Here is a 25,930-nt window from a genome sequence, read left to right on the forward strand (position 1 = left end):
TTTTTGTGCCTTTCTGGCCTCTGTTCCACTCGTTTTTTGTGCCATTCTGCCCTCTGTTCCAGTCTTTTTTCCCTCACTTTTTGTGCCTTTCTGCCCTCTGTGCCACTTGTTTTTCCCTCGTTTTTTGTGCCTTTCTGCCCTCTGTTCCACTCGTTTGTCCCTCATTTTTTGTGCCCTTCTGCCCTCTGTTCCACGCGTTTCTTGTGCCTTTCTGCCCTCTGTTCCACTCGTTTTTCCCTCGTTTTTGTGCCCTTCTGCCCTCTGTTCCACTCGCTTTTTGTGCCTTTCTGCCCTCTGTTCCACTTTGTTTTCCCCTCGTTTTTTGTGCCCTTCCGCCCTCTGTTCCACTTGTTTTTTGTGCCTTTTAGCCCTCTGTTCCACTTTGTTTTCCCCTCGTTTTTGTGCCCTTCTGCCCTCTGTTTCACTCGTTTTTTTGTGCCCTTCTGCCTGTTGTGCCACTCGTTTTGTCCTTGTTTTTGTGCCCCTTTTGCCTTATGTTCCGCTCGTTTCTCTAGCCGCTATGCACTCGCGTCCTGCGAACCCCCTGGGAATGTCTCACGGACCCCTGGGGGTCCGCAGACCACAGTTTGGGAAACACTGCTTTAGTATATGCCTCTGTTTAACTGTTTTAATGGAAAACGATCAGCAGAGGTCAGTAAAATACCAGAATTGCTTTCTGCTGAGGAACTTTTTTTGTTTAGGTCTTGCTGAGCCAGCGCATGCACTGCTCCGAGACATTTTCTATCGGGGCTTTCAAAGTGCTGCTAGTGTCCTAGCGCTTGCGTTCACGTGCGAGGCGCCATCTGCCAGCGCGATCACTTTCACTTTTTCATGCTGATGCGTGCGCGCATCACTAGCATGTTTTTTTTTTTATACATTACTACAAGCTTGCGTGCTCGTGTGCACGCACGAGGTCACCATCTGCCTTTGGTTATCTCTTCCGCCGCATGGCCATTGCTTGTTTATCTCGCTCCCTCGATGTGTGGAGCCTCCGTAGCTTTAACGGCCATCCTGCCGTCTTTCTGATACATACTCCAGTTAACAGGTGAGCAGAATGTGAGACCGCTTAGCGAAACTGCGCACTTCGATACTCCCTAGCTAGGAATTTATCTTCTCTTTACTTTCCCTTTCACAGACATTGGAGCACCTTGTTTACCATAGTGCCCGCCGCATTATCCATATGGGATTTGGCTATATTCGCTCAGATTGCTGCCATGCTGCCGCGTAGATACTAATCTTTCTATCGAAGTAAGATGCCTGTTCAAGACAGCACTCATCGATGGATTTATTTCGAACTTACTCCCCGACACTGGGATATCCCCATTCCCGCCTGTTCTTCATCGCTGCTGTATCTTTATATTCACTTATTTGTTCCATAGGGTTTTCCCTGGCCACTACACTGAGAGTCTCTCCATAGAATCAGCCGCTCCACCCGGAGTTCCCGCAGCTGATCTCTTTTTTTATTCTCACGTGATCTATTCCACACGGGCCGTGTCTGCATTGCTTTTGACATCCTAGGATTTGCCTTCCCCTTTGACTTTTGCAGATTTATTCAACTTGAACGGCCGCATTTTATGGGCGGTGAGTTAATTGACTCTTTTTGTTATCCGGCCTATTATACTGTTTTGTTTATTTTCACTGACTTGTCTGGTTCGTTTATTTTTGTCTGTTTTTTGGGGGGAATTTTGTATCGATACAGGCCTGTGAAGACACGGGTCTCGTCTGATTTCTTTAGTACATCGACCGTGCTCCTACCTACACTTTCAGGTAACAGGGTGTGTTGGTGAAATGGCTTTGAGGTTTTAGTTTTAGCATTCACTGTACTCCTATATTGAAACTGCGCTTTTGCTGAACGCCTCTGAAACTAAAATAGTCCTTAACCATCCTGCATGTCCAGTATGTACTTAAACAATAAATCGCAGTATTAATACACAAGTACATTCTGTGGGAGACCGCTGTGTACTGAAGTGTACATTCAAACTACTTATGTCTCAATGTCTCAATGCACTAACTCCCAGTGCCATCTCACCAACAAGGAGCCAATCTGAAGTTAAAGAGTGGACTAAATTGGTGACAGCGCTAAACTGCACCCCGACCCTAGTTGATTCAGCCAAATCACTAGGAATTACACTAGATAAGAACCTCGACATGAAAAACCATATTAACTCGTTGGCCAAGAGCGCCCGCTTCCACTTGAATTACTTAAGAAAACTGAAACCTTTTATCTCTGAGACAGACCTAAAACTGGCTATCCAATCACTAGTCATCTCGAGGATTGAATACGGCTGCACCACATTAGCGGGCTTGCCAAAATCATCCACAGCACCGCTAAAAGCCTGCCTCAACGCAGCGGTGAGACTCATTACGGGAACGAAGAAATTCGATCACATATCTCCTCACCTGAAAGCACTAAACTGGCTACCTTACGAGGCTAGAATTCAAATGAAGATGGCCTGTATTACGCATAAAGCTGTACATTACAACACGCCTAGATACCTAGCCAAGAAACTTAAGCTCTCAGGAGGTAACAGATCAACTAGAAGCGCAAAAGATTTGCTATTACGACCAGCCTTTTTCCACAAGAAAAAGACCTACAACCGAGCATTCTCCGGAGCTGCCCCCAGAATCTGGAATTCACTCCCTCCATACATCAGGAAGATTCAAAAGACTGCTACATTCAAACGAGAACTGAAGAGCCACTTGATGAGTAAATACCCTACTTAGAGAAACCTACCGATCACTGGGATGTGCAATTCAGCTCACTAAGGATCGCCCTCTTCGTGGAAAATCTGGAAGATCATCAGCGGATAAGGAAATGATGCCGTGCGCAAACCGAGACTTGACACTTTGCTGCTACCTCTTATAGGTGTGAACTTTAACTATATCTCACAGTCACACTACAGAACTTCTGTCTCTCTTGATTTATTTAGCCATATATGTGAAACCTTTAACTATATGTCACAATCATACTTTATATCTTTTACCGCACCTGATTTATTTATACTTATTATCCTTGATATGCACTGGGTCGCCTCATAACCAACCCTACCTCAACGAGCATGGTTTGTTACTATGACACACACCAAACCTTGCTCGCCACTTAATGCTTATTGCACAGTCATTATGAATATATCTATTTAATCTCGTCCATACAGTATATTGCTTTCTACCTCATTATTCTCTTGTTGTCAGTACTGCTTTTATAATGTCTATATGTTATTCTCTCCTTGTTAAGCGCTCTGATACCCACGGGTCTTGTTCGCGCTATACAAAACACTATAAATAAATAAATAAAATAAATAAATCTTTGGGGTGATAGGAATCCGTACTAGCTATGTATGACGTAAACGAGGGATGGTCACACATCAAGTGTACACAAGGCTAGTGTGCTCGTTCTGCAAGGAGTTTGTGCTCTCTGATAATTAGTGCTAGAAATGATTCCCAACATGTAAGTCCAATGAGAAGATTTGTTCATTTGTACCACTGAAACTGTCCAGGAAAGATAGCCAATACACTTAATGAAACTTCCCCAATTTCTTTCTCCATTTTTTTTATTTTTTGCTTCCAGGATTCTGAAAAAAACTAGTCACCTCTTTCCAAAACACATCTTCATGCTTCACTTTCTGTAGTAATTTTTGACCGCTGGCTTCACTTTCCGTTACGTTCTTCCTCATGAGGTATTTGAGTAGTGATGGGCTACTTGAGTACCCTCACCCCATCATTGTTCCAAGTGAAACTTGCAGCGAGTGTCAGACTGCTGAGCGAGTACAGTAGCAGGCTCAAGTCCGAAGAATTGAGCTGGTATGTCGTTGCTGGGATCGGCATCTGATGAAGACAGAAGCAGACCGCTGAGATCTAGAGGTCAACATATGTTTTCACAATGGCATAGTTCAGACAGTAATGAGCCATTTTTGTAAAAAGACTATTTGAACTTTACTCAGGTTATCCATTATTAAAAAACATGAAAACACCTGGTTTCTGTATGCATGCTACAAGAGGGGAGACTGGGGGTGCAAGGTGTCTTCAAAATGTTTTCTGCCCTGTGCTTGCTTTCTGGTCTGCAGTTAAAGAAAATGCCAGTTCTGCAGGTTGCCTACATAGAATATTAGCTAATGTTGCACAGGATTCTGTGCTATATTTATAGGTTCAAAGCTATAAGTATTGGAATTTCCGATACCTGGATTTTTTTGCAGTTAAGGGGCATTGCATGTGTTCAGTCTGCAGTCGGGATTGACCTGCTCTTGAATAGAATACGTGATTTAGGTGATGAAATTGTACACTTATAAGGTACGAGGTTTAGCCATGCAACAGCTCATGTTGTTGCACCAAGGATATTGTGCTGCATAACTTAATACTTTTAAGGTCCCAAAAGCGAGATCTATTGGCTATGCCAATGCTTGTATAAAATTGTTCTGGCAACTGCCTCTATTTAACATAATTGATAGAAAGCAACCAGCAGAGGTCAGTAAAATACCGGAATCACTTTAGCATTCTTTAGATTCCAGTCCATAGAAATTGTCTTCCACGAGCACCCGTAGACAATAATATTTTTTTGAAATCTTGTATTTTCAGTGATATGACCACCGAAGACCCTGATTTTATATTAAAAACAGAGCTTTGGACTATACCATTTCCTGCTGAAAGGCAATATTTCTCTCCATGTGGTCCCATACCTGCATTTGGTGCTTACTTCCCTCCGTGTTAAAGAAAAGTAGATGTTTCAGCACCCAGGCTAATGTGCTGCATAGCTAAATTACATATAAGGTCCCAAAGGCGAGACTGATTGCATTGCAAATGCTTGTTTGATGCGGTTTTCCCACCTGCTGTGTGGGCTGTGCACGATGTCTCGGGTACTGTCTAATGCTATAATAAACGTTATATATACAGTGCTCTGAGACACATGGGAACTAAGTCGTGCCTTTGTTGAATTCCAAAATATTTTTCATTTCAATTCCACTGGTTTTACTAAAGCTAATTTAATTGTATATCAGTCTTACATTAGTGCAGGGAGCTCATCGATTAGAGCCTACTTCTAACGCGCTGCAGAAACAAGACATGTCAGTTGTGAACGCGTTTTGAACTGTAGCGGAAGAAGTTTGTCCCAGTTTGCTTCCTGTACCCGGGGAAAGATGGCGGCGCAGGACAGTGATGCAGAGGAAGAGGACTTCGTTACGTTTGGGAAGCCTCTCGAGCCTCTGGAAGAAGGTAATTCCCGCGGACTCCGGATGATCGTTTTACTTCCCTCCCAGGGAGGTGGGCATTTGTCCTAGCGAGTGCTGTGAGGCAGTCTGCGTGGCATTTATGTTTACACACGTGACTCTTACACGGAACCGTACAGTCACATTGCCCTGTACTTTGTGGCGTTGACGCACTGGATACAGCTGGGAGCTTTCAACATGTAAACAGCTGTTGAGAGTACACTTTTTTTCCTACGTGCGAGTAGCTCACTGAGTCCGTGTTTGCATTCTGGGTCAATTTTTGTTGCATTGTAAAGTAATACAAGTAGAACGCAAAGACAACACTGCAGTGGGTTAACCGCTCACTCATGCTGGGAATATTGAGCTCTCACAAACGTAAGCAGAAATATCAACACGGGCAGACTGGTACGTGCAGGGACAGCTTTTAGGTGGTTGTCCATGTGACAAGTGTTTGAGACGTCTAGCCTATGCGTATCGAGGTGAAGTGCGCATAAGCACTATAGACAAGGCGTTGACTTCTGGAATGACAGGAACTGTGGCGATGCCGAACTCTGAATTGGTTGTGCTTTTCTACCACAGGAGTACAACAGTCTCTATGGGCATCAAGGAGGAGAATGTCATGGGGAGAAACCGCAACGGGCTAATGAGAAGGGTGGACCGCAAAGGAAAGGCAAACTAATAGAGAAAAAAACAATCCACTACGTCGCGCCTTAACATGCACAAATGCTATTTGCATGTAGTATCACTTTAAAACCATACTTGTTGGCTTTGTCAAAGCTAAGTTGACTGAGCAGCACAAACTCTGTTACTAGGTGTCTCTTATTTTGACTTAACATTATTTACGAGTAGGATCGGCCTTGAATGCTAGAGCTCTCCTTTTATGACATCTACCTAGAGATTCTGTAACGAGACTTATCCATATCCTGAGCAGACCTTTTTAAGTTGTGGAATGGCTAAATTTAAACCTCTACATCATTCATGGATTGTTTCTCACAAAACCTGTGCACATAGTGCATGGGTGACTTTGTTCTACTACCACAACACTTGCACTTCTGAGCACTGTGCCGACTTCACTCATAAAATTTTTTTGATATAGCAAGGAGAACTGTACATGAATTTTTTCAATAAATGTTTTTGCTTACAGCACAAAAGGTCTCCATCGTCTCTTTATATCATGTCAATTTGTGAATAATGTTATAGAAGGTCTGCATACAGTTTATTGCCATATTGAATGAAACCCTAGGAACATCTGTGTTAGCTTCCATGGAGCTTTTCGACAGCAGCTTATCCGATTCAGCGGGACATTTCGCTGAGGGCATCCAGCCTCATGGAGCAGTTTTCAGCTGAAGCCTGCTGGAAGAATCCAAGTTTCCAAAAAAGTGACTATGTCCAAAGGTAGAAATCTTCACTGGGCGAAGGCACCAGAAGTATCTAGCCAGTGAGGGACATTCCTAGGGCGTGAAATACCAACCAGGTCGAACCTGTTTCTGTATCCGACCCGTGCTACAGCAGTCAACCTTAACTTGTGCCTAGGTACAGGTCAAGAGCAACCAGAAGACTTCAGTTGGCACTATTTTTATTTAAACTTTAAAAATTCATAACTTTGGTTTTCCTTATAGGGTTTTTGTCATTTTATTTATTAAAATATACCCTATTCTAACTTGGTTTGAGATTTTTCTAGAGTTGTGTTTTGACAAATACTGTTTTAGTACTGCATAAATAATTTTCACATTGCCTCTAAGTTAAGCCTGTCTGCTCTGTGCCACAGCTACCAGGGGGTTTAGTTTAGGTTAATTAAGTGACTTTAGTGATTCATCCTAAAATTTCTTACATTGGTGTTCAGAGGTGGAACCAAGGACTTGTGTTTTGCAGCACCATTTAGTGATTTCAGTTAAAGTAAGACATCCCTTTTGTATTCTGACATCAACATTGACTTTTGAGACTTAATTGGCCATTTTTATTGATTTTTCTTAAATTGCTTCCTTATCCTCAATTTTGCACCTGTGATTTTTCAAAGAATGGAAGTGTATCTGAGCATCATTGAAAGCTGCGGCGTAGTAGATATGAGGAAGCTGTGCAGAGAGAGCGGCTGAGGCTGACAAAGGTATCCAAGAAAGGGACCACAAGGTAGCCCTTGAACATGGGTGGAAGTCTGCATGCTACAGTCCATATCACAGGAGCAAGAGGAGGGTGAGTCAGAGGATGAGGAAGAAATTGAGAATGGGGAGGTGAATCGCCAGCTATAAGCTAGAGGCTTCAGTGCCAGAGGATGAGGTGCTTACAGGATCCAGGTCACCTGCCTTGTTCAGAGAAGGGAGTAGTGTGTCCAGCATTTTGACCCATTCGGCTATAGAGGACTGGGAAGCAGAGGGAAACCTAGAGCTACAACTGACTACACTTACCCTTGAGGACAAGAACAAGGCACCAAAGGAGAAAAAAGTTTCCGGGGCCTTGGAGGAGAAATAGGCCCTGTTGGCTCAAGAAGTAAACCAAAAAGAACTGGATCTGAAGGCAAAGAGGACCTCTGATCGTGTTGATGGTGGCACTGCAGTGACATTGAAGTGCCTAGGAAAGGCAAAAGAGTCTACATCCCCAAAGACCCAGTGCAAAGCTATTATGTGGCGTACGTTTTTTAATTGTTTTTATTAAACATAAATAACAAATACAAATAATAAGACCATCATGCCTTGGACGTCTGCAAATCGGTTTCGGCGAATGTGAGTTCCAGCATTACAGAATCATGAAGGAGTGCGAAAGTGGGCTCATGGTGCCTCAATGTCCTCACAAATTGGATCTATTTCTGGCGGTGTACAGATATCCCCTTGGTAAGCATTCCAAACCTCCCATATCTTCCCCCATTTACGGGGTCTCCCTCTGGCCACATAAACTGCTTTCTCCCGAAACATACATGTTATGTTATGTTAGTTTAGTCTTTTATAGCGCACTGCTACTCCATGGAGTGTCCCGGCGCTTTTATTATCAATTAAGGTCTTCCATCCACTTCCCAATCTGAGGAGTTCGGCAAGGGCCCCATAGTTGTGCAATATTTCGCTTAGCAATCATACAGGCGAGAGTGACCCAAAGCTTACTATGACTCGTGAGGTCGGAAGGCTCCCATATATTAAGTAGACAACGGCGGGCCTCAAGTGCAATCTGTACTCCCCACACCTCACTCATTTTCTCATGGATCATGGTCCAATAATTATGAATCTCTGGGCACTCCCACAAAATATGCATAAAGGTACCAGTCACACCACAACCCCTCCGACAGTCTGCATTTGAGGCGAGCCCCATGTGACACAACCCTGGGCCCGTGGTGTAGGACCGGTGAAGGATCCTAAGCTGCACTAACTGAAGTCTCATGGATATCGCCACCTCCCAAGGGGAGGACACAGCCTCCCCCAGTCCTCATCATCCAAAACCAGACCATCTGCAATCCATTGTTCCCGGATTTTTACCAGGGGGTCTTCGGTGTGGTTGACCAATTTCTTGTAAACCATAGAAATCGCCTTAGTGGGAAGAAACCCATCCAGGATTCGATCCTCCAGCGGAGAGGCCACCGGCGGCTTCACATCGCGAGGGATAGCCGCTGCCAGTGCATGCTTAATTTGCAAATAGCGATATCGCTCGCTCTCGCTCAGTTGGTGTCTGTGAGAAGTTGGCCTGATATATGATGCTCACTAGTTCTAGTGATCACCTTGTATGAGTCCAAACAACCCTTATGGTGATTGGTTGTAAGTCAACCTTATAGACCAGCTATCCTAATGGTAGCATGGATAAAGCAGTCTTAGGCTAAACTCTTTTGGCATGTGAAGCCAGCTGTTTTACCACATATAACCCCTTAAATACCAAATGAAAGGACACCACACAGGTAGTTATGAAAATAAACAAGATATTTATTAAGTAACAAACACCTCTGAACTTTTTATGAGATCAGAGGGCTAAGCATATGACAAGACTCTTAAGAAAAAATAAGTTAAATTACACAAGTTACAATGTTGCCCTAGGGGCGCAACAAACCATATACTAAGTAAATGGTATAAGGAAGTCGATAGAAGGAATGGAGCTGTCCAGAGGCTGTAGTATCGCTGGGACTACACTATCCTAACTTTAGGTAAGTAATAGGAGGCCCACGGAACGCATGTGCAGAGTGTGAACACACACGCGAGATGCGTAACAACGTCTATGGACAGAACAGTTCAAGAAAAAGGGGGGTACGGACAATTCTGACTAGTTAGGACTAAAACGACTGTGAAACTGGACACTAGGAGAGTCTATCTACCCTTGAGCACCAAAATGCTCTTGTTACCTCACCCACGGGCTGCGGGTGCATAGGTGCGAAGTCGTGTTGGGTTTCTGCGTTGAAGTCTATGGAGCCTGAAAGAAAAGATGCTGCAGGCGACCAGGAGGAAGATGTCTGGTGTGATCCAAGGGTGGATCAGGAATGCTGAAGACCTGAAAGCAGAGGGGACAATGTTCAAATTCACTAGCCAGTGACTGGAGTGGAACCAGGAAGGAACCAGAGGCTGTCGTCGCGATCAGGTGAAGAGTGGACGCTTGACTCTGCAGCCACGTGGACCAGGTGGTGTCTTCGACGACCAGGATGGAGGCACGAGCTGTCCCACGCAGGCTCTCGCTGTCGGCGGTGTCGGATCCGGAGTTGGAGTCAACAGGCCTTGGCAAAGGCAACCCACGCAGTGAGTGGAAAAGACGTCTGGTGTGGACCAGGAGGGTCCGGGATGCCTCTCTTTTGGAAGGAAGCAAAGGCCAGTCTGGAGCAACCAGACAAGCGGTCGTCGTCTAGGAGGCCACTAGCCAGCCGGCAAGTGACCAGACAACGTGTCGAGCAGCAAACAGGCAGAAGGGCCCCAGGCAGATCTCGTGGATGCTGGAGGGCTGGTCTTCGGTGCAGGAGCTGCTCGGGGCTTCTCAATCCCCAAAGCACTTCGTCGAGGTTACCTCAGAAGTCGTGCTGGAAGCGAAGTGCAGTTTCTCCAAGATGGCCGGTCCCACGTGTCTCGTCACACCCACGGATCTCAGCTGAGCTGCAGATGTAGGTAGAGGTCGGAGAGGTCTGGGAATCCGGGTCTCGTCGGGCTCTGGAGTCTGGATCCTCGAGGGAAGACGACAAAGTGAAGCCGCTGGACGCTGATGGTGCCTGCTTGTGCAGGGTGGACACTCCTTGCCCACAAGGGAGATTTCTTCAGTCTTTTGTGTAGAAAGTCGAAGTCCAGAGTTTCTTCTTGTAGAATTTCAGTTCAGGAGTAATCTGATTTGGAATGGGACCAGCTCCTACCTTTATCCTGCTAAAGGGGGCTGCACTATCACTAGGTCCCTTTCATGGGTGGGACTAGGAAGGGGGTGATTACACCCCCTATCCTTTGTCCGGACTCGCGCCAGAGCTGGGCTGGAGTGCCCCAGCAACTGGTTTGAACCGGTGTATGCACAGGGCTCCTTGTGTGCCCCCAGCATATCTCATTCCTTTCAGCCCTTTCCTACCTAATACACAAAATCCTGTCTGGGGTGGTGCTAGCACCTCCCAAGGCAGGAAACCCTTTGTCCAAGACTCCCTCGCTGGAAGGACTCCCAGCAGCAGGAGGTCAGACTTGTGTCTGTGGTGGCAGCATCCCTTTTGTGATGCTGAGGCTCGAGTTAACTTTAACCGGGGTTCACAGTTACATACATGTCGTGTTCTCTAAAAGGGTGGAATGCTACCCCCGTCGCCAGAATTGGCGAGGGGGTAGTATTCCAATTTGTATGACACCTTACTCGACATGTTTTGATAATGCTATACCAAAGTTAGCAATAACCGCAAGGTTATAATGCACTTAAGAGTATATGGTATAGCGTTATCCTGGAAACAGCTAAAGGACTTGGTTCCGAAAGCTGTAGTCAGGCTCAGCTCATGCCAGAGCACTATCTCACATAATTCCAAGCACTCTGCCTCCAGGATTGTTAAGGCCTGCCATAGGAGTGACTTATAGGAGTATATGTGTCCATGTTAGGGTTAGATATAGGTATACTATATCTAAAGCAAAGGGTGATTACACCGCCTTGCCCCAGCTGATTGATCAGCCAGTTGTGCCAGATTTGGATGGCCAGCCAGGGGTGGCATAATACATGCGGCAGCACCTGGTAGACCCTGGGTTCACTTATGCCCTGGGTACCTATGGTACACTGTATAAGGACTTACAAGAGCGACCCACTACCAATTGGTAAATGCACCTGAGTACATGGATGTCAATTTAGAGAGAGAACAGCTAGGCTGTGGGTCTGATTAGCAGGCCAACAGCCAGGGAAAGTCGTAAACCAGTGAAGCAAAAAAGCAAAAATCTGGGGTGACCATAGGATTGCAGACCCTACTCTCTTACATAACCCCCCCCCCAAACTTAGGGACATTAAACTAACCATGACCAGGTGAGTCTTCCTGTTCTAAGTAGAAATACCTGGAGAGACCATCTGCATTGCCATGGTCAGTCCCTGGTCTGTGCGCCACTGTAAAGTCCATCCCCTGTAGGGAAATGGACCACCTAAGAAGTTTGGGTTTTCACCCTTCATCTGATTTAGCCACAAGAGGGGCTTATGGTCTGTCTGAATCTTTAAGTGAGTTCCAAATAAGTATGGCCTCAACTTCTTCAGGGCCCAAACCACAGCAAAGACCTCCCTCTCAATAACTGACCAACGTTTCTCTCTAGGGGTCAGCCTTCTACTTATAAAAGCAATGGGCTGGTCATGACCATTATTCAGTTTAGATAGAACAGCTCCCACACCCAACTCAGAAGCATCTGTTTGGACAATGAATGGTTTGGAGTAGTCTGGACTCGAGAATAGGTGCAGTGCACATGGCCTGCTTTAGGTCATTACATGCCTTTTGACAGCTAACTGTCCACTAACCTTTCTTTGGCATTTTCTTACTTGTCAGGTCATTAAGAGGGGTCACAATTGTCCCATAATTTCTGACAAATTTCCTGTAGTAACCAGACAGGCCCAAGAAAGCTCTGACCTGTGTCTGGGTGGTTGGAGGAGCCCAGTCCTTTTTGGCCTGTATCTTGCTCTCCAATGGTTGAACCTGGCCTCCACCTTCAAGGTGGCCCAGGTACACAACCTGACTCTGACCTATCTGGCACTTTGTAGCCTTGATAGTGAGGCATGCCTTTTGCAGGGCCTCCAAAACTTTCCTCAGGTGGATTAGGTGATCCTCCCAGGTGGAGCTAAATACAGCAATATCATCTAGATATGCTGCACAAAAGTCATCCAACCCAGTGAGAACTTGGTTCACCAACCTTTGAAAAGTAGCAGGTGCATTTTTCAAACCAAAGGGCCTCACCACAAATTGGTAATGACCTCCTGGGGTAGAAAATGCTGTTTTAGCCTTGGCATCCTCAGCTAACCTGATTTGCCAATAACCAGCTGTCTGGTCAAATGTACTCAAGAATTTGGCAGAAGCCAATGTATCTATGAGTTCATCTGCTCTTGGTATTGGATGGGCATCTGTCTTAGTGACAGCATTGAGACCCCTGTAGTCTACACAAAACCTCATCTCTCTCTTACCATCCTGGGTGTGAGGTTTAGGCACTAGAACTACAGGACTTGCCCAAGGGCTCTCTGAGGGTTCAATGGCTCCCAATTCCAACATCTTTTGTACTTCTTGTTTAATGCAGTCCCTGACGTGGTCAGGTTGCCTGTAGATTTTACTCTTTATAGGCAGACTGTCACCAGTGTCCACCTCATGGGTGCACCAGTTTGTCTGACTGGATGTCAGAGAGAACATTTGTCTAAAGGATTGAAGAACCTGTTTACAATCCTTTTGCTGATGTTCTGAGAGGCTGTCAGAAAAGACTACACCATCTACTGACCCATCATCAGGGTTCTGAGTGAGCAGGTCTGGGAGAGGGTCACTCTCTTCCTCCTGTCCCTCATCTGTAGCCATGAGCAAGCCCATGTCTTCCCTGTCAACAAATGCCTTGAGCCTGTTCACATGAAGTAATCTGTGAGGGCTCCTGGGAGTTCCAAGGTCTACCAGGTAGGTGACATCTCCCTTTTGTTCAATTATAGTATGGGGTCCAGACCATCTGTCTTGGAGAGCTGCTAGGGCCACTGGCTCCAACATCCATACCTTCTGTCCAGGATGGTAAACAGTAAGGACAGCCTTTTGGTCATGCCAAGCTTTCTGAAGTTCTTGGCTGGCCTCCAGGTTTTTAGATGCCTTCTCCATGTACTCTGCCATCCTGGAGCGGAGACCAAGTACATAGTCCACTATGTCTTGCTTAGGCTTTTTGAGAGGTAACCCCCATCCTTCCTTTACAAGACACAGGGGTCCTCTTACAAGATGCCCAAATAGAAGCTCAAAACGGATGTAACCAACCCCCTTCTGTGGGACCTCTCTGTAAGCAAACAGAAGGCAGGGTAAAAGGATGTCCCATCTTCGCCTAAGCTTTTCTGGTAACCCTTTTATCATCCCTTTTAGGGTCTTGTTGAATCTCTCCACAAGCCCATTGCTCTGTGGGTGATAGGGGGTGGTGAATTTGTAATTCACACCACACTCCTTCCACATTGCAGTCAAGTATCCTGACATAAAGTTGGCACCTCTGTCAGAGAAAACCTCCTTAGGAAACCCCACTCTAGTGAAAACTGCAAGTAGGGCCCTGGCCACAACAGGAGCTGTAGTGGTCCTAAGGGGAATAGCTTCTGGGTACCTGGTGGCATGATCCGCTTTCACCAGTATAAATCTGTGACCAGATGCTGTTGGGGGATCCATTGGTCCAACAATGTCAATCCCCACTCTTTCAAAGGGTACCCCCACCACAGGTAGTGGTATGAGGGGGTCCTTTGTGGTGCCACCTGACTTGCCACTGGCTTGGCAAGTGACAAATAAGCGACAAAACTCTTTAGTGTCCTCAGACATATGGGGCCAGTGAAAGTGTGAGACAAGTCTTTCCCAAGTCTTGTTCTGGCCTAAGTGACCTGCAAGGGGAATCTCATGGGCTAAGGTAAGAAGGAAACCTCTCGGAGACAAGGGGATAACCAGCCTCCTGGTATCACCAGGTTTGGGGTCTCTTGCCTCAGAGTATAGGAGTCCATCATCCCAGTACACTTTGTGGGTACCTGTAGCATTCCCTGCAGCCTGCTGTCTGAGGGGTTCAAGAGAGGAACAGTCTAACTGTGCCTGCCTCAGGTCTGCCCTGGAAGGTCCCCATACCCCAAGGAACTCAACCCGTTCAGGTTCAAGCTCCTCTAGGACAGTTCCTTCTGGGGTCTTTGGGTCAGCCTCCTCAGAGGGCTGATCCTCCACGTGAGGCAAGGGGAAGGCATAGCCTTAACCCTACTGCTCTTTCTCTTGGGTAGTGTCTGGTCCATTGTTCCAGGATCCAGCACTAGTTCAGCTGGGCATTTCTTGGCCTGTGACCTGGTCACAGCAAGTACATGTGCTGAGAAACCTAACATTTCCACATGAGTCCTATACTCCACATCCGACCATAAGGAGGATTCCAAATCATTGCCCAACAGACAGTCCACTGGGAGGTCTGAACTAACTACAACCCTTTTGAGACCAGTTACCCCTCCCCAGGAGAAATTAACAACTGCCATACTGTTATTGGTAGTGACATTGCTAGCATTGGTCACTAGGTGGTCTGAACCTAGTATTACCTGTTCATGGTCCACAAAGTTAGGTGTCACCATAGTGACACTGGCACAAATGTCCCTGTAGGCCTGAGACATTTTTCCATTGATCAAAGGTGTTTGCCTGTACTTGCCCAGGGTACTGGAACTTATAGTAGGGGTCATATCCATGTCCCCAGTACAAACAAGAACAGCCTGAGTGGGTATTCTGACTAAGTCAGAATCCACCTCAGTTCCCAGGGTTAACCCAACTATAGTCTTGGGGGGTGCACTACCACTACTAACTGTACTAGGGGGTACAGGTGCCTTAGGGGCAGTAGTGGTAGGAGATGTGCCTTTCTTGGTGCACTCACTAAACCAGTAAGTTTTACCTTTACAGTATTGGCACCATGGTTTTCTCGGACCATCATTCTTCTTCTTTTGGGAATTCTGGGACCCACCCTCCTTAGATTGTTGGGGCCATGTTGAAGACTTCTGGTCATTTTGTTGCTTATTCTCATTACCCTTCTGGTCTGCTTTCTTCTGGCCACCACCCTGGTTCTGGTTCTGCTGCTTGACCCTTTTCCTGACCCATCTGTCTGCTTTCTTTCCCAATTCTTGGGGAGAGGTAGTTATGAAAATAAACAAGATATTTATTAACTAACAAACACCTCTGAACTCTTTATGAGAGCAGAGGGCTAAGCACATGACAAGACTCTTAAGAAAAAAAACGTTCAGTTGCACAAGTTACAATGTTGCCCTAGGGGCGCAACAAACCATATACTAAGTAAATGGTATAAGGAAGTAAATGGTATAAATCTGAGTCAATCAAGTGCTGATGCAACAACTGGTTCTGACAAATATTTAAGATTTGCTCTCTCATAATTAGATTATACAATCCTGTGTAATCAGTAACTTTACTTCCCAGTAACCAGCCCTCCAAAGCCTTAGTGGCACAATCAACAAAGTCAGTCCAATCATGAGCCTGAGTTTTCTGGGTGTCTCTGAACATTAACCTGTACTGTTCAGTTGTTAAGCCAAATCCATCAATCAGTGCATTTTTCAGGACTTGGTAATCATTAGCATCCTCATCTCTAACAGTGAGGAGTTTATCTCTACCTTTACCTTCAAAGGAGAGCCACAATATAGCTGCCCACTGACTCTGGGGTACCTGCTGTACTTTGCAGGCTCTCTCCAAAGCAGTCATCCATTTGTGGATGTCATCCCCTACCTTAAAAGGGGGCACTATTTTACTCAGGTTTCTGTTATCAAAACTCCTGTCTTTATCTCTAGGGATAATGCTGCCACCAGTGGGCTCTAACCCACTCAATTTCTGCTCTCTGGCAAAGGCAAGTTTCTCCTTGGCAAGGGCAAGTTCTTCCCTCTCAATCCTCAGATGCACTTCCCTAATCTTAGCTTCATGCTCTCTTCTCTGAGGGGATGTCATCCCTCTCTGAGAAGATGCCTGAGGGACATGGGTGTGAATAGATCTGTTAGAGCCTCTGGAGAGAGACCTAGCTCGTCTATTACCAAGGGTAGGCCTGCTTGAGGATGGCCTGGGGCTCCCCCAGTTCCATTCTCATGTAGGCTTAAGTTGGCCTTGGTAAGTCTGCTGACTCTATTCTGACCATTGTCTACCTCTCCATCAGATGATTCTCCATCCTCCTCCTCCACATCTTCTGTCTCAGGGGAGTTAGAGTCATCTTCTACTGGGGGTATGCTTCCATCTGCTGGATTAGAGGGGCCTGTATTAGAAGCCCTTCTGGCATCATATGTCTCTAAGAGACCTAACAGAAAAGGAAGGGAAGGGATTGAACCCGGTTTCAGTTGCCTGGAGGTACACAATTGTCTCATCTTCTGGAAGCTGAGTGCTGCATATCTGGAAAGGACCTGTGGAGGGTCACTATCCACAAGGGGAGTCACTGTGTTCTTTCCTGTGGTAGACATGCTTTCTAGAGCGGTGTAAGTGGTGCACTTGCCTACACTATGGGTTTTCCTTCTGATCCCTTGCTAAGAGTTGTAGTCAGGGTGTGCTACTCCCTTTCTATTACAACAGCTGGTTAAGTAGAACTCAGAGTATTTCTAAGCTTTGTTATATGTACCTATGGTACCTTATGTGATCTTTCAAATGATATCTCCAGATGATATTTGGTAAAAACAACAGCAAGCTCAAATTCCAACCGCTGCACACCAATGTGAGAAGTTGGCCTGATATATGATGCTCCCTAGTTCTAGTGATCACCTTGTATCTGTCCAAACAACCCTTATGGTGATTGGTTGTAAGTCAACCTTATAGACCAGCTATCCTAATGGTAGCATGGACAAAGCAGTCTTAGGCTAAACTATTTTGGCATGTGAAGCCAGCTGTTTTACCACATATAACCCCTTGAATACCAAATGAAAGGACACCACACAGGTAGTTATGAAAATAAACAAGATATTTATTAACTAACAAACACCTCTGAACTCTTTATGAGATCAGAGGGCTAAGCACATGACAAGACTCTTAAGAAAAAATACGTTCAGTTGCACATGTTACAATGTTGCCCTAGGGGCGCAACAAACCATATACTAAGTAAATGGTATAAGGAAGTCGATAGAAGGAATGGAGCTGTCCAGAGGCTGTAGGATCGCTGGGACTACACTATCCTAACTTTAGGTAAGTAATAGGAGGCCCACGGAACGCATGTGCAGAGTGTGAACTCACACGCGAGATGCGTAACAACGTCTATGGACAGTACAGTTAAAGAAAAAGGTGAGTACGGACAATCCTGACTAGTTAGGACTAAAACGACTGTGAAACTGGACACTAGGAGAGTCAATCTACCCTTGAGCACCGAAATGCTCTTGTTACCTCACCCACGGGTTGCGGGTGCATAGGTGCGAAGTCGTGTCGGTTTTCTGCGTTGAAGTCTATGGAGCCTGGAAGAAAAGATGCTGCAGGCAACCAGGAGGAAGATGTCCGGTGTGATCCAAGGGGGGATCAGGAATGCTGAAGACCTGAAAGCAGAAGGGACAATGTTCAAAGTCACTAGCCAGTGACTGGAGTGGAACCAGGAAGGAACCAGAGGCTGTCGTTGCGATCAGGTGAAGAGTGGACGCTTGACTCTGCAGCCACGTGGACCAGGTGGTGTCTTCGACGACCAGGATGGAGGCACAAGCTGTCCCACGCAGGCTCTCGCTGTCGGCAGTGTCGGATCCGGAGTTGGAGTCAACAGGCCTTGGCAAAGGCAACCCACGCGGTGAGTGGAAAAGACGTCTGGTGTGGACCAGGAGGGTCTGGGATGCCTCTCTTTTGGAAGGAAGCAAGGGCCAGTCTGGAGCAACCAGACCAGCGGTGTTGATGTCCTGGATCGTCGTCTAGGAGGCCACTAGCCAGCCGGCAAGTGACTAGACAACGCGTTGAGCAGCAAACAGGCAGAAGGGCCCCAGGCAGATCTCGTGGATGCTGGAGGGCTGGTCTTCGGTGCAGGAGCTGCTCGGGGCTGGGGCTTCTCAATCCCCAAAGCACTTTGTCGGGGTTACCTCAGAAGTCGTGCTGGAAGCGAAGTGCAGTTTCTCCAAGATGGCCGGTCCCACATGTCTCGTCACACCCACGGATCTCAGCTGAGCTGCAGATGTAGGTAGAGGTCGGAGAGGTCTGGGAATCCGGGTCTCGTCGGGCTCTGGAGTCTGGATCCTCGAGGGAAGACGACAAAGTGAAGCCGCTGGACGCTGATAGTGCCTGTTTGTGCAGGGTGGACACTCCTTGCCCACAAGGGAGATTTCTTCAGTCTTCTGTGTAGAAAGTCGAAGTCCAGAGTTTCTGCTTGTAGAATTTCAGTTCAGGATTAATCTGATTTGGAATGGGACCAGCTCCTACCTTTATCCTGCTTAAGGGGGCTGCACTATCACTAGGTCCCTCCCATGGGTGGGACCAGAAATGGGGGTGGTTACACCCCCCTATCCTTTGTCCGGTCTCGCGCCAGAGCTGGGCTGGAGTGCCTCAGCAACTGGTTTGAACCGGTGTATGCACAGGGCACCTTGTGTGCCCCAGGCATGTCTCATTCCTTTCAGCCCTGTCCTACCTAATAAGCAAAATCCTGTCTGGGGTGGTGCTAGCACCTCCCAAGACAGGAAACCCTTTGTCCAAGCCTCCCTCGCTGGAAGGACTCCCAGCAGCAGGAGGTCAGACTTGTGTCTGTGGTGGCAGCATCCATTTTGTGATGCTGAGGCTCGAGTTAACTTTAACCGGGGTTCACAGTTACATACATGTCGTGTCCCTCTAAAAGGGTGGAATGCTACCCCCGTCGCCAGAATTGGCGAGGGGGTAGTATTCCAATTCGTATGACACCTTACTCGACATGTTTTGATAATGCTATGCCAAAGTTAGCAATAACCGCGAGGTTATAATGCACTTAAGAGTATATGGTATAGCGTTATCATGGAAACAGCTAAAGGACTTGGTTCCGAAAGCTGTAGACAGGCTCAGCTCATGCCAGAGCACTATCTCACATAATTCCAAGCACTCTGCCTCCAGGATTGTTAAGGCCTGCCATAGGAGGGACTTATAGGAGTATATGTGTCCATATTAGCGTTAGATATAGGTATACTATATCTAAAGCAAAGGGTGATTACACCACCTTGCCCCAGCTGATTGATCAGCCAGTTGTGTCAGATTTGGATGGCCAGCCAGGGGTGGCATAATACATGCTGCAACCCCTGGTAGGCCCTGGGTTCACTTATGCCCTGGGTACCTATGGTACACTGTACAAGGACTTACAAGAGCGACCCACTACCAATTGGTAAATGCACCTAAAGTACATGGATGTCAATTTAGAGAGAGAACAGCTAGGCTGTGGGTCTGATTAGCAGGCCCACAGCCAGGGAAAGTCGTAAACCAGTGAAGCAAAAAAGCAAAAATCTGGGGTGACCATAGGATTGCAGACCCTACTCTCCTACAGTGTCTGGCCTGCAATTCCTCAGAAGTCAACATCCCGTTCTTGCCCCACATATCTCGGACCTGCGAGATACCAATCAGGTCCCAGCGATCGAAACCCTTCGACTTCCACAGGCTACCCAAAGCTTCCAAGTTCCACAATGGCGTGGCCATTGTGATCATACCTTCACATTTGAGAGCACGGCTGGCCTCGTGCCACACCCGCGCCGAAGCCGACGTCGGACCCATCAGAGGAAACCTGCCTCGTCTAGCATACAAAATCCGGGTGTACTGCCCCTCCCCCCCCCCCCCAGCAGCTGGCCACGATCCATGGCAAACCCAGGGTCAGCCGGGGAGCCATAGATCGCATGGTTGATAGGGGCCAACTGGGAGGCCCAGTAATATTGGGCAGTCAGATCCCACCGTCATACCAGGGTAACATCAGCTTGGATAGCGCGATCCGCAGCTTCCCAGCCCAGAGGAGCTGACGCTGCAAAGATTCTATCTCGTTAAAATAAGAGGGGGGCACGGGATCGAAAAAGTTCTGCAAAGAGTATAAAAACCGTGGCTAGCTGTTCATTCTTAACTTAGGACCATTTTTTAGTGGTGGTTTGCACATTCTTTTCCATCTTGAGAAAATGTCCTTTGTATGCATTTCTTCTAGATAGACATTGCCGCCTTGTAGTCTGTACGTTTGGTTCCAGTGTCGTACACTTAAGAAAACAAATAATTTTTTATTTTCTGTGCTCAAATTAGATGACTTCTCTGCTGCCGTCCAATTACTGTGTTGTTCTGCACCTGTGGCACAGTGTGAAAAGCTTGCCATTTTATTCTAAAAACAGCATCCATACTGGATACAGTGAGAGGTTTAGTCTATGCCAGACTCATCATGGAATGCTGCAGTGAACTGTGACAAATGCAGTTCAGCTATCCCTGACCTTCAACCTAAGAAGGAAGATAGCCCTACAGAGTGCATTCTTTGATGCAGTAAGGCCAGCTTTCTGACATACAATACCAAGGCATTAGGTTGGTTTATTCTAATAGGCCTCCTGGTAGAAAGATACTTCGTATATGCTCTATTTAGCATAGAGAAATAGGCGAGGTGTTAATTGGGAAAGAGAGGTTTTTATAGCCTTCCGAAAGGCCACGTGATATTGGATACTTCTGATGTCGGCAGGAAGGGTGTTCCAGTGTCATGGAGCAAGAGCAAGAAAGGAACGTCCTCCGGCCCGTGCTCTTCTGCGTCAAGGAACACACACTATGTTGGTCAGAGGAGCACAACTGGAGGTTCAGTATGTAGGGCGTGAGGAGATTGGCTAGGATATCGGGGGCTTGGGAGTTCGGAATTCTGTGAGAAATGCACAGAGCTTTAAAATGGATTCTCTTCTCCATCGGGAGCCAGTGAAGCTTGAGCAGGAAACTGGAGCTAGAGCATTATTTGGGGAGGCCGAAGAGCATCTGAGTAGTGGCGTTTTGTGCCCTTTTGAAGGATATGCCTCCCTTCTTTGTTGGCACCCAGATACAGAGAGTTGCAGTAGTCCAGTCTCGAAGGTATGGTGGATTGGATGATGACCTGGCAGGTATTGGCGTTGAAGGATCCAGGCAGTGGTTTGAGTCCACGTAGGAGTCCAAATCAAACTCCGGCTAAAACAGTTTGCACCTGGTAGGTCAGGGCAGAGTCAACCCAGATGCCTAGGTTTTTAGGTCTCACCTAGCGAATGCAGCACATGCGCTGCTTCTCTTGGCGAGCGCTGCTTTGCTTGGCAAGACTATTGTTGTGGCTTTGGTGAGCGAAGGGCGACGAACCATGTGCGCGCACGGATAGGTGATGTGTGCGTGCATGGTATCTCCTCTGCCTCACACGCTCCCACCGCACTCTCACACTACTATGCAGACACACGCTTGTTGCTTACTGAAAACCGTGACCTGAAGAAACGGTTCACAACCTCTCTTTCCTTCTTTCATTTAGTTGCTTCCCTGTGAAATGAATCCAAAAAAGAAAAACACTCTTGCGGGAAATGCCCCTTTTCAGAAATTTTTCTATTCCAGCCTCAGGATGGAGAGAAATAAAAGGTTTTAAATATTAAAAAATAAATACATAACTAAATAAAGCAAGACAGAGTGGTTGCAAAGTGGCCAGATTAGTTTTATTCAGATCCAAACACATCAGCCTCACTCTACAGACTTTGCAGTGAAGCGCTACTTTTGATTTCTCGTCTTTCTTTGAACAGCATTGTTGTCCTTAGTTGAGGAAGTGTACCATTCCTGGATGTATTGCAATACCTGGTTGATGGGTGGATTGGAAAACAAAATGTGTACCATGGCTCTGTGTTTATGGACGTGGTCTTTTTAAACCATGCTGCTTACGTTTTGTAAGGATATAAGCAATGGACGTTGAAACGGTCCCCTTCAGGGCCCTGTAGTCATGTCCATAACTTTTCAGGTAAAACCACTCGCTGATTTCTGAATAGTGAGTGAGAGATTGTTAAGGTAACCATGTTGTTTCTGCTTACATTTCACGTGCTTAATCTTGCACTCCCTATGAGTGTTTGCTTTTACTTTTTTTTTAATTTTAGGCAGGATATTACTCTTATCAAGTGCATAATTTGAATTGAGCCATATACAAGTGTTTATAGTGGGCACAAGTTGGTTGTAGCTTAAGACAGTGTGAGTTTCTCTCAGTGGGGCAGTGTGGTGTTCAGTGGGGGAGAGGATGTGACACTATGGCCAGAGCTGTCGAATTTGGAATTGGGGAACTGGGTTCAGCCTTCATGACCAGACCACCAGACCACTCTACTGAGGGAGCATATTCCCATGCTTGACCTTTGAAGGCCCAAAAAGACCTTAGAAGGCCTGATGTCTTAGCATAAGCAGGTGTACCCTAGTGGTGTCAATTGTGGGTTAACCTTGAAGACCTGTTCACTACAAACCATACTGAAGTTCATCTCCAGTCTTGCGGGCAGGCCTACGAAGCAGCACACCCTGGCCTAGAGCAACAGTCATCCAGTCACTGTGACTCTGTCACTCGGGTCACATGAAACTTGGCAGGCTAGGGAGGTGCGAACGGTGTGACCTCACTGGGTACCTATTTCGGGTGGGTGCGTAGTGTTTGCAAGTATATTATGGTTTAAAAAACTTGCTGCTTCCTTCGGTGATTACTGTTCTTCCTAGAGAGAGATCAAGGTTTTGTCTAGTGGAAGGGTTGACTCCAGGAAAGGTAGCACAGAGGGTTAATGTGCCTGCTGCAAAGAACATGTACCATGCAAATCACAAAGTGCACATCATGTTAACTAGGTTAGTAGGTTACTGCTTTTGTCAGAGAGATCCCTTTGTTACTTGCAGTCTAAAAGAGAACAGTGAGCTATAAAGTATGCTGCCTACCAGTATGGTTGTCATGTGGCTTCTACACCTTGTAGTCCTTTGTCTTATGTAACATTTCCTATACCGTGATTTACACACATATAAATGATTGTCTCTGTGTAGTGTGTGTGATGTAAAGTGCTCTGACACAGTACACTGGTATAAGTGGCGCTGTAAATCAAATTAAATGCATCTGAGAAAGAGTGTGGTTATGGAGACTTGAGGGGGGACTGTTAAAGAGTGGTAGTGAGGGAGTCCGAGGTGTAGGTAATCATTGGGGGCACCAACAAACATTGTTGCAAGGGGCACCACCAGCACTAAAGCCGGCCCTGCTATTGAGGCCAGTCCGCCTCACCCATTGGTACTCAGGTGAGAACTAGAATGAAATGATACTTCAAGTGGAGTAAAGTAATTCAACAGTGTGAATTTGAAGAAAAAGTTTTAATAGTTCTGAGTGGGAAATCAGTACAGACAAGAGCACAAAGCCGACACGTGTTTTGCCACACCGTGTGCGGGTGGTGACTCATCAGGGCTGGAGTTCGGCGGCCTTGAGTGAAAGGACACCAGCTACGGGCACGGTGCAGTCCAGGGCGATTCTGGGTACTGAAGTGGCGAGCCAAAATTGCTTGCAGGAGAAGCTTAGGACGGGTGAGTCCAGGGTGTGGTGCTAAAATCAAGCAGGACACGAGTAGGTGCAGAATGACAAGAGCACAAAGCCGACATGTGTTTCGTCACACCGTGTGCGGGTGGTAACTCATCAGGGCTGGAGTTCGGCGGCCTTGAGTGAAAGGACAAGTGTCCTGTCACTTGTTGCATTTTCGCTTGACTAGAGAGCCACTCTCTCTATCTACCTAGGGGTTATTTTCAATTGGTTTTGTTCCCCTGACCTGTCTTGCACCGACTTGGAACTACCGCATGACCTTTCACACTCTGGGAACTCGCAGAGCGCCAGACTTCCTGACACCCACCAAAACCATTCTCTCGCCTCACGCCTCACCCATTGGTACCCCCATTGGCCTTGCTTCAGCAGAAGTAGCTACAACTCACCGAGGGTCGGCAATGCAGTATTTGCACGCACACCAAACTAAGTATGCAAACTTCACAGTCTCTCTGCTTCATGCACAAGCACTTTTAACATTTGCTACCTGCTCTGGAGCCACTGGAATTATGCAGCAATGAGGGACAAAATGATGCAGCAGTGTTGACTAAATTATGCAACAAAAAAAGGCAGCAGCGTAATGCAATATATTTTCTTATACTTAATTATTTAGACATTTTTACAAATGTTAAATCTCTGCAAAGATTCTGCCTCATCAGTATCAGTATAACATACAAACGCAGCAGTGAGAAAGGTGATCAGTCAACCTTTGCAAAGGGCTGTCCACTTTGCAGCAGCTCAAGTCACGTTTTTTAGTAACTTTTTATCCGTTTGAGCTACAAAAATGATTAGTTAAAACTAAGATTATGTAGTGGATGATGTATTATGTGGCAAATATGGCAGAGCCATAATTCTAAAGAAAACATTTGCAAACTAGGATATTTTGCCATTCATGTTTGAACTACTCTTGTGGAAGAAGGGAGGAGAAGTGCTAATGAGTGAAACTGCATGGCTTGGATACAAATGGCTTGTGATTCCACTTTTAACCGTATTTGGGACATTGTGTGATTGGAAATATATCCCACTAAGTGAATGTATTTAAATGCCAATAACTCCTATTAAACCTTAAATAAATCAAATGTATCCATTGGTTGAATTAAATAACACAATAAGCTGTAACTGGTTGGTGAAATGCCAAACAAATACAAAAAATTGGGATGTTTGGCACATTTTGGCCCCACCATGACTCCTCCCACTGATCCAATCCTTGAGTTATCCCTGCCCTCGGAGTCTCAACCCACATTTCCCCTTCTTTTTTCCCCCCACTTCGACCGCTGCATACATGTAGTGACCCGCATCAGCCCTAGAACTCATGTCCTTCCGCAGGACCAGGGTGGAACATGAACGGCTTCACCCCACGGTGTAACGGTGGCCACCATGGGTAGTAACAAAGTGGGAACCGCACTTTTTGAATGGAAACAAGGTCCCTATACAAGACAGTATTTACTTTGCTTTTGTTCTCTTAACACACAACAGTGCCATCTTCTGTAGCATTTGCTGCTCTGCCCAACCTCCTCCCTCCGCTCCCCGGGGTCTCCCCGCTCCACCATGCAATAAATGTACCGCCTGCACTCGGTAAGCGGCACGCTTTATTATTCCCATTTGAAGGTGTTTGTAACTGTGTAATTCGTAAGCTATTGTGGCACACAATTACGTAGTAGTAAAAGCATTTATGCCTGCTACGTAGTCTTTTGTTGACAACTGAATGCCAAAAACACAGTAATTGTGGGCTGTAAAAGTATGCTTACCAACGAAAAAGGCCTTTGTAAATTGGTCCCCAAATTGTTTTAGACCCCGTACCCCAGAAGGTGAACATTCAGCATTTGCACCACTTAGGATCTTTGCCAGATTGCAAAGACGGATGCAAAAATAACAGTTGATGGACAGAATGCAGAACAATGTCATACATTCACCCCAGTACAGAGATCTGGGCCTAATCCATCTTTTTTTGCACTCCACACCACCCCAGTTCAGACATGGCCATATGCAAATCAGCCTTGACCCTGTGCCTCATGGGAACAGTCCAGCCCGAACTGCCAAGCCATGTTTTTCCTGGACCGGAATCAAGCATCCTAGGACCGGTTTCTGGCAATCAGCCATCATCAGCCAGGATAGCTTGACTCCAGTGGTATGCTGAGCACGGACTCACGTCTGAGCATACCCGTCCCACTAGGGGTGACAACTGCAAAAACAACA

General features: G+C 46.4%; 1 protein-coding gene across 1 annotated transcript in view; it reads left to right on the forward strand.

The window, feature by feature from the left end:
* Window positions 1-5,083: 5,083 nt before the first annotated feature.
* GPATCH1 (G-patch domain containing 1) overlaps window positions 5,084-25,930 on the forward strand; it is a 425,367-nt gene continuing 404,520 nt past the window's right edge. The window contains exon 1 of the mRNA XM_086945137.1: window positions 5,084-5,205. Within this exon, the coding sequence (XP_086801263.1) occupies window positions 5,130-5,205 (76 nt within the window). The 5' untranslated portion in view covers window positions 5,084-5,129. The remainder of the gene's footprint in view (window positions 5,206-25,930) is intronic.

This window comes from Lissotriton vulgaris, chromosome 12 (assembly GCF_964263255.1).
Source record: "Lissotriton vulgaris chromosome 12, aLisVul1.2, whole genome shotgun sequence".
Lineage (NCBI taxonomy): Eukaryota > Metazoa > Chordata > Amphibia > Caudata > Salamandridae > Lissotriton > Lissotriton vulgaris.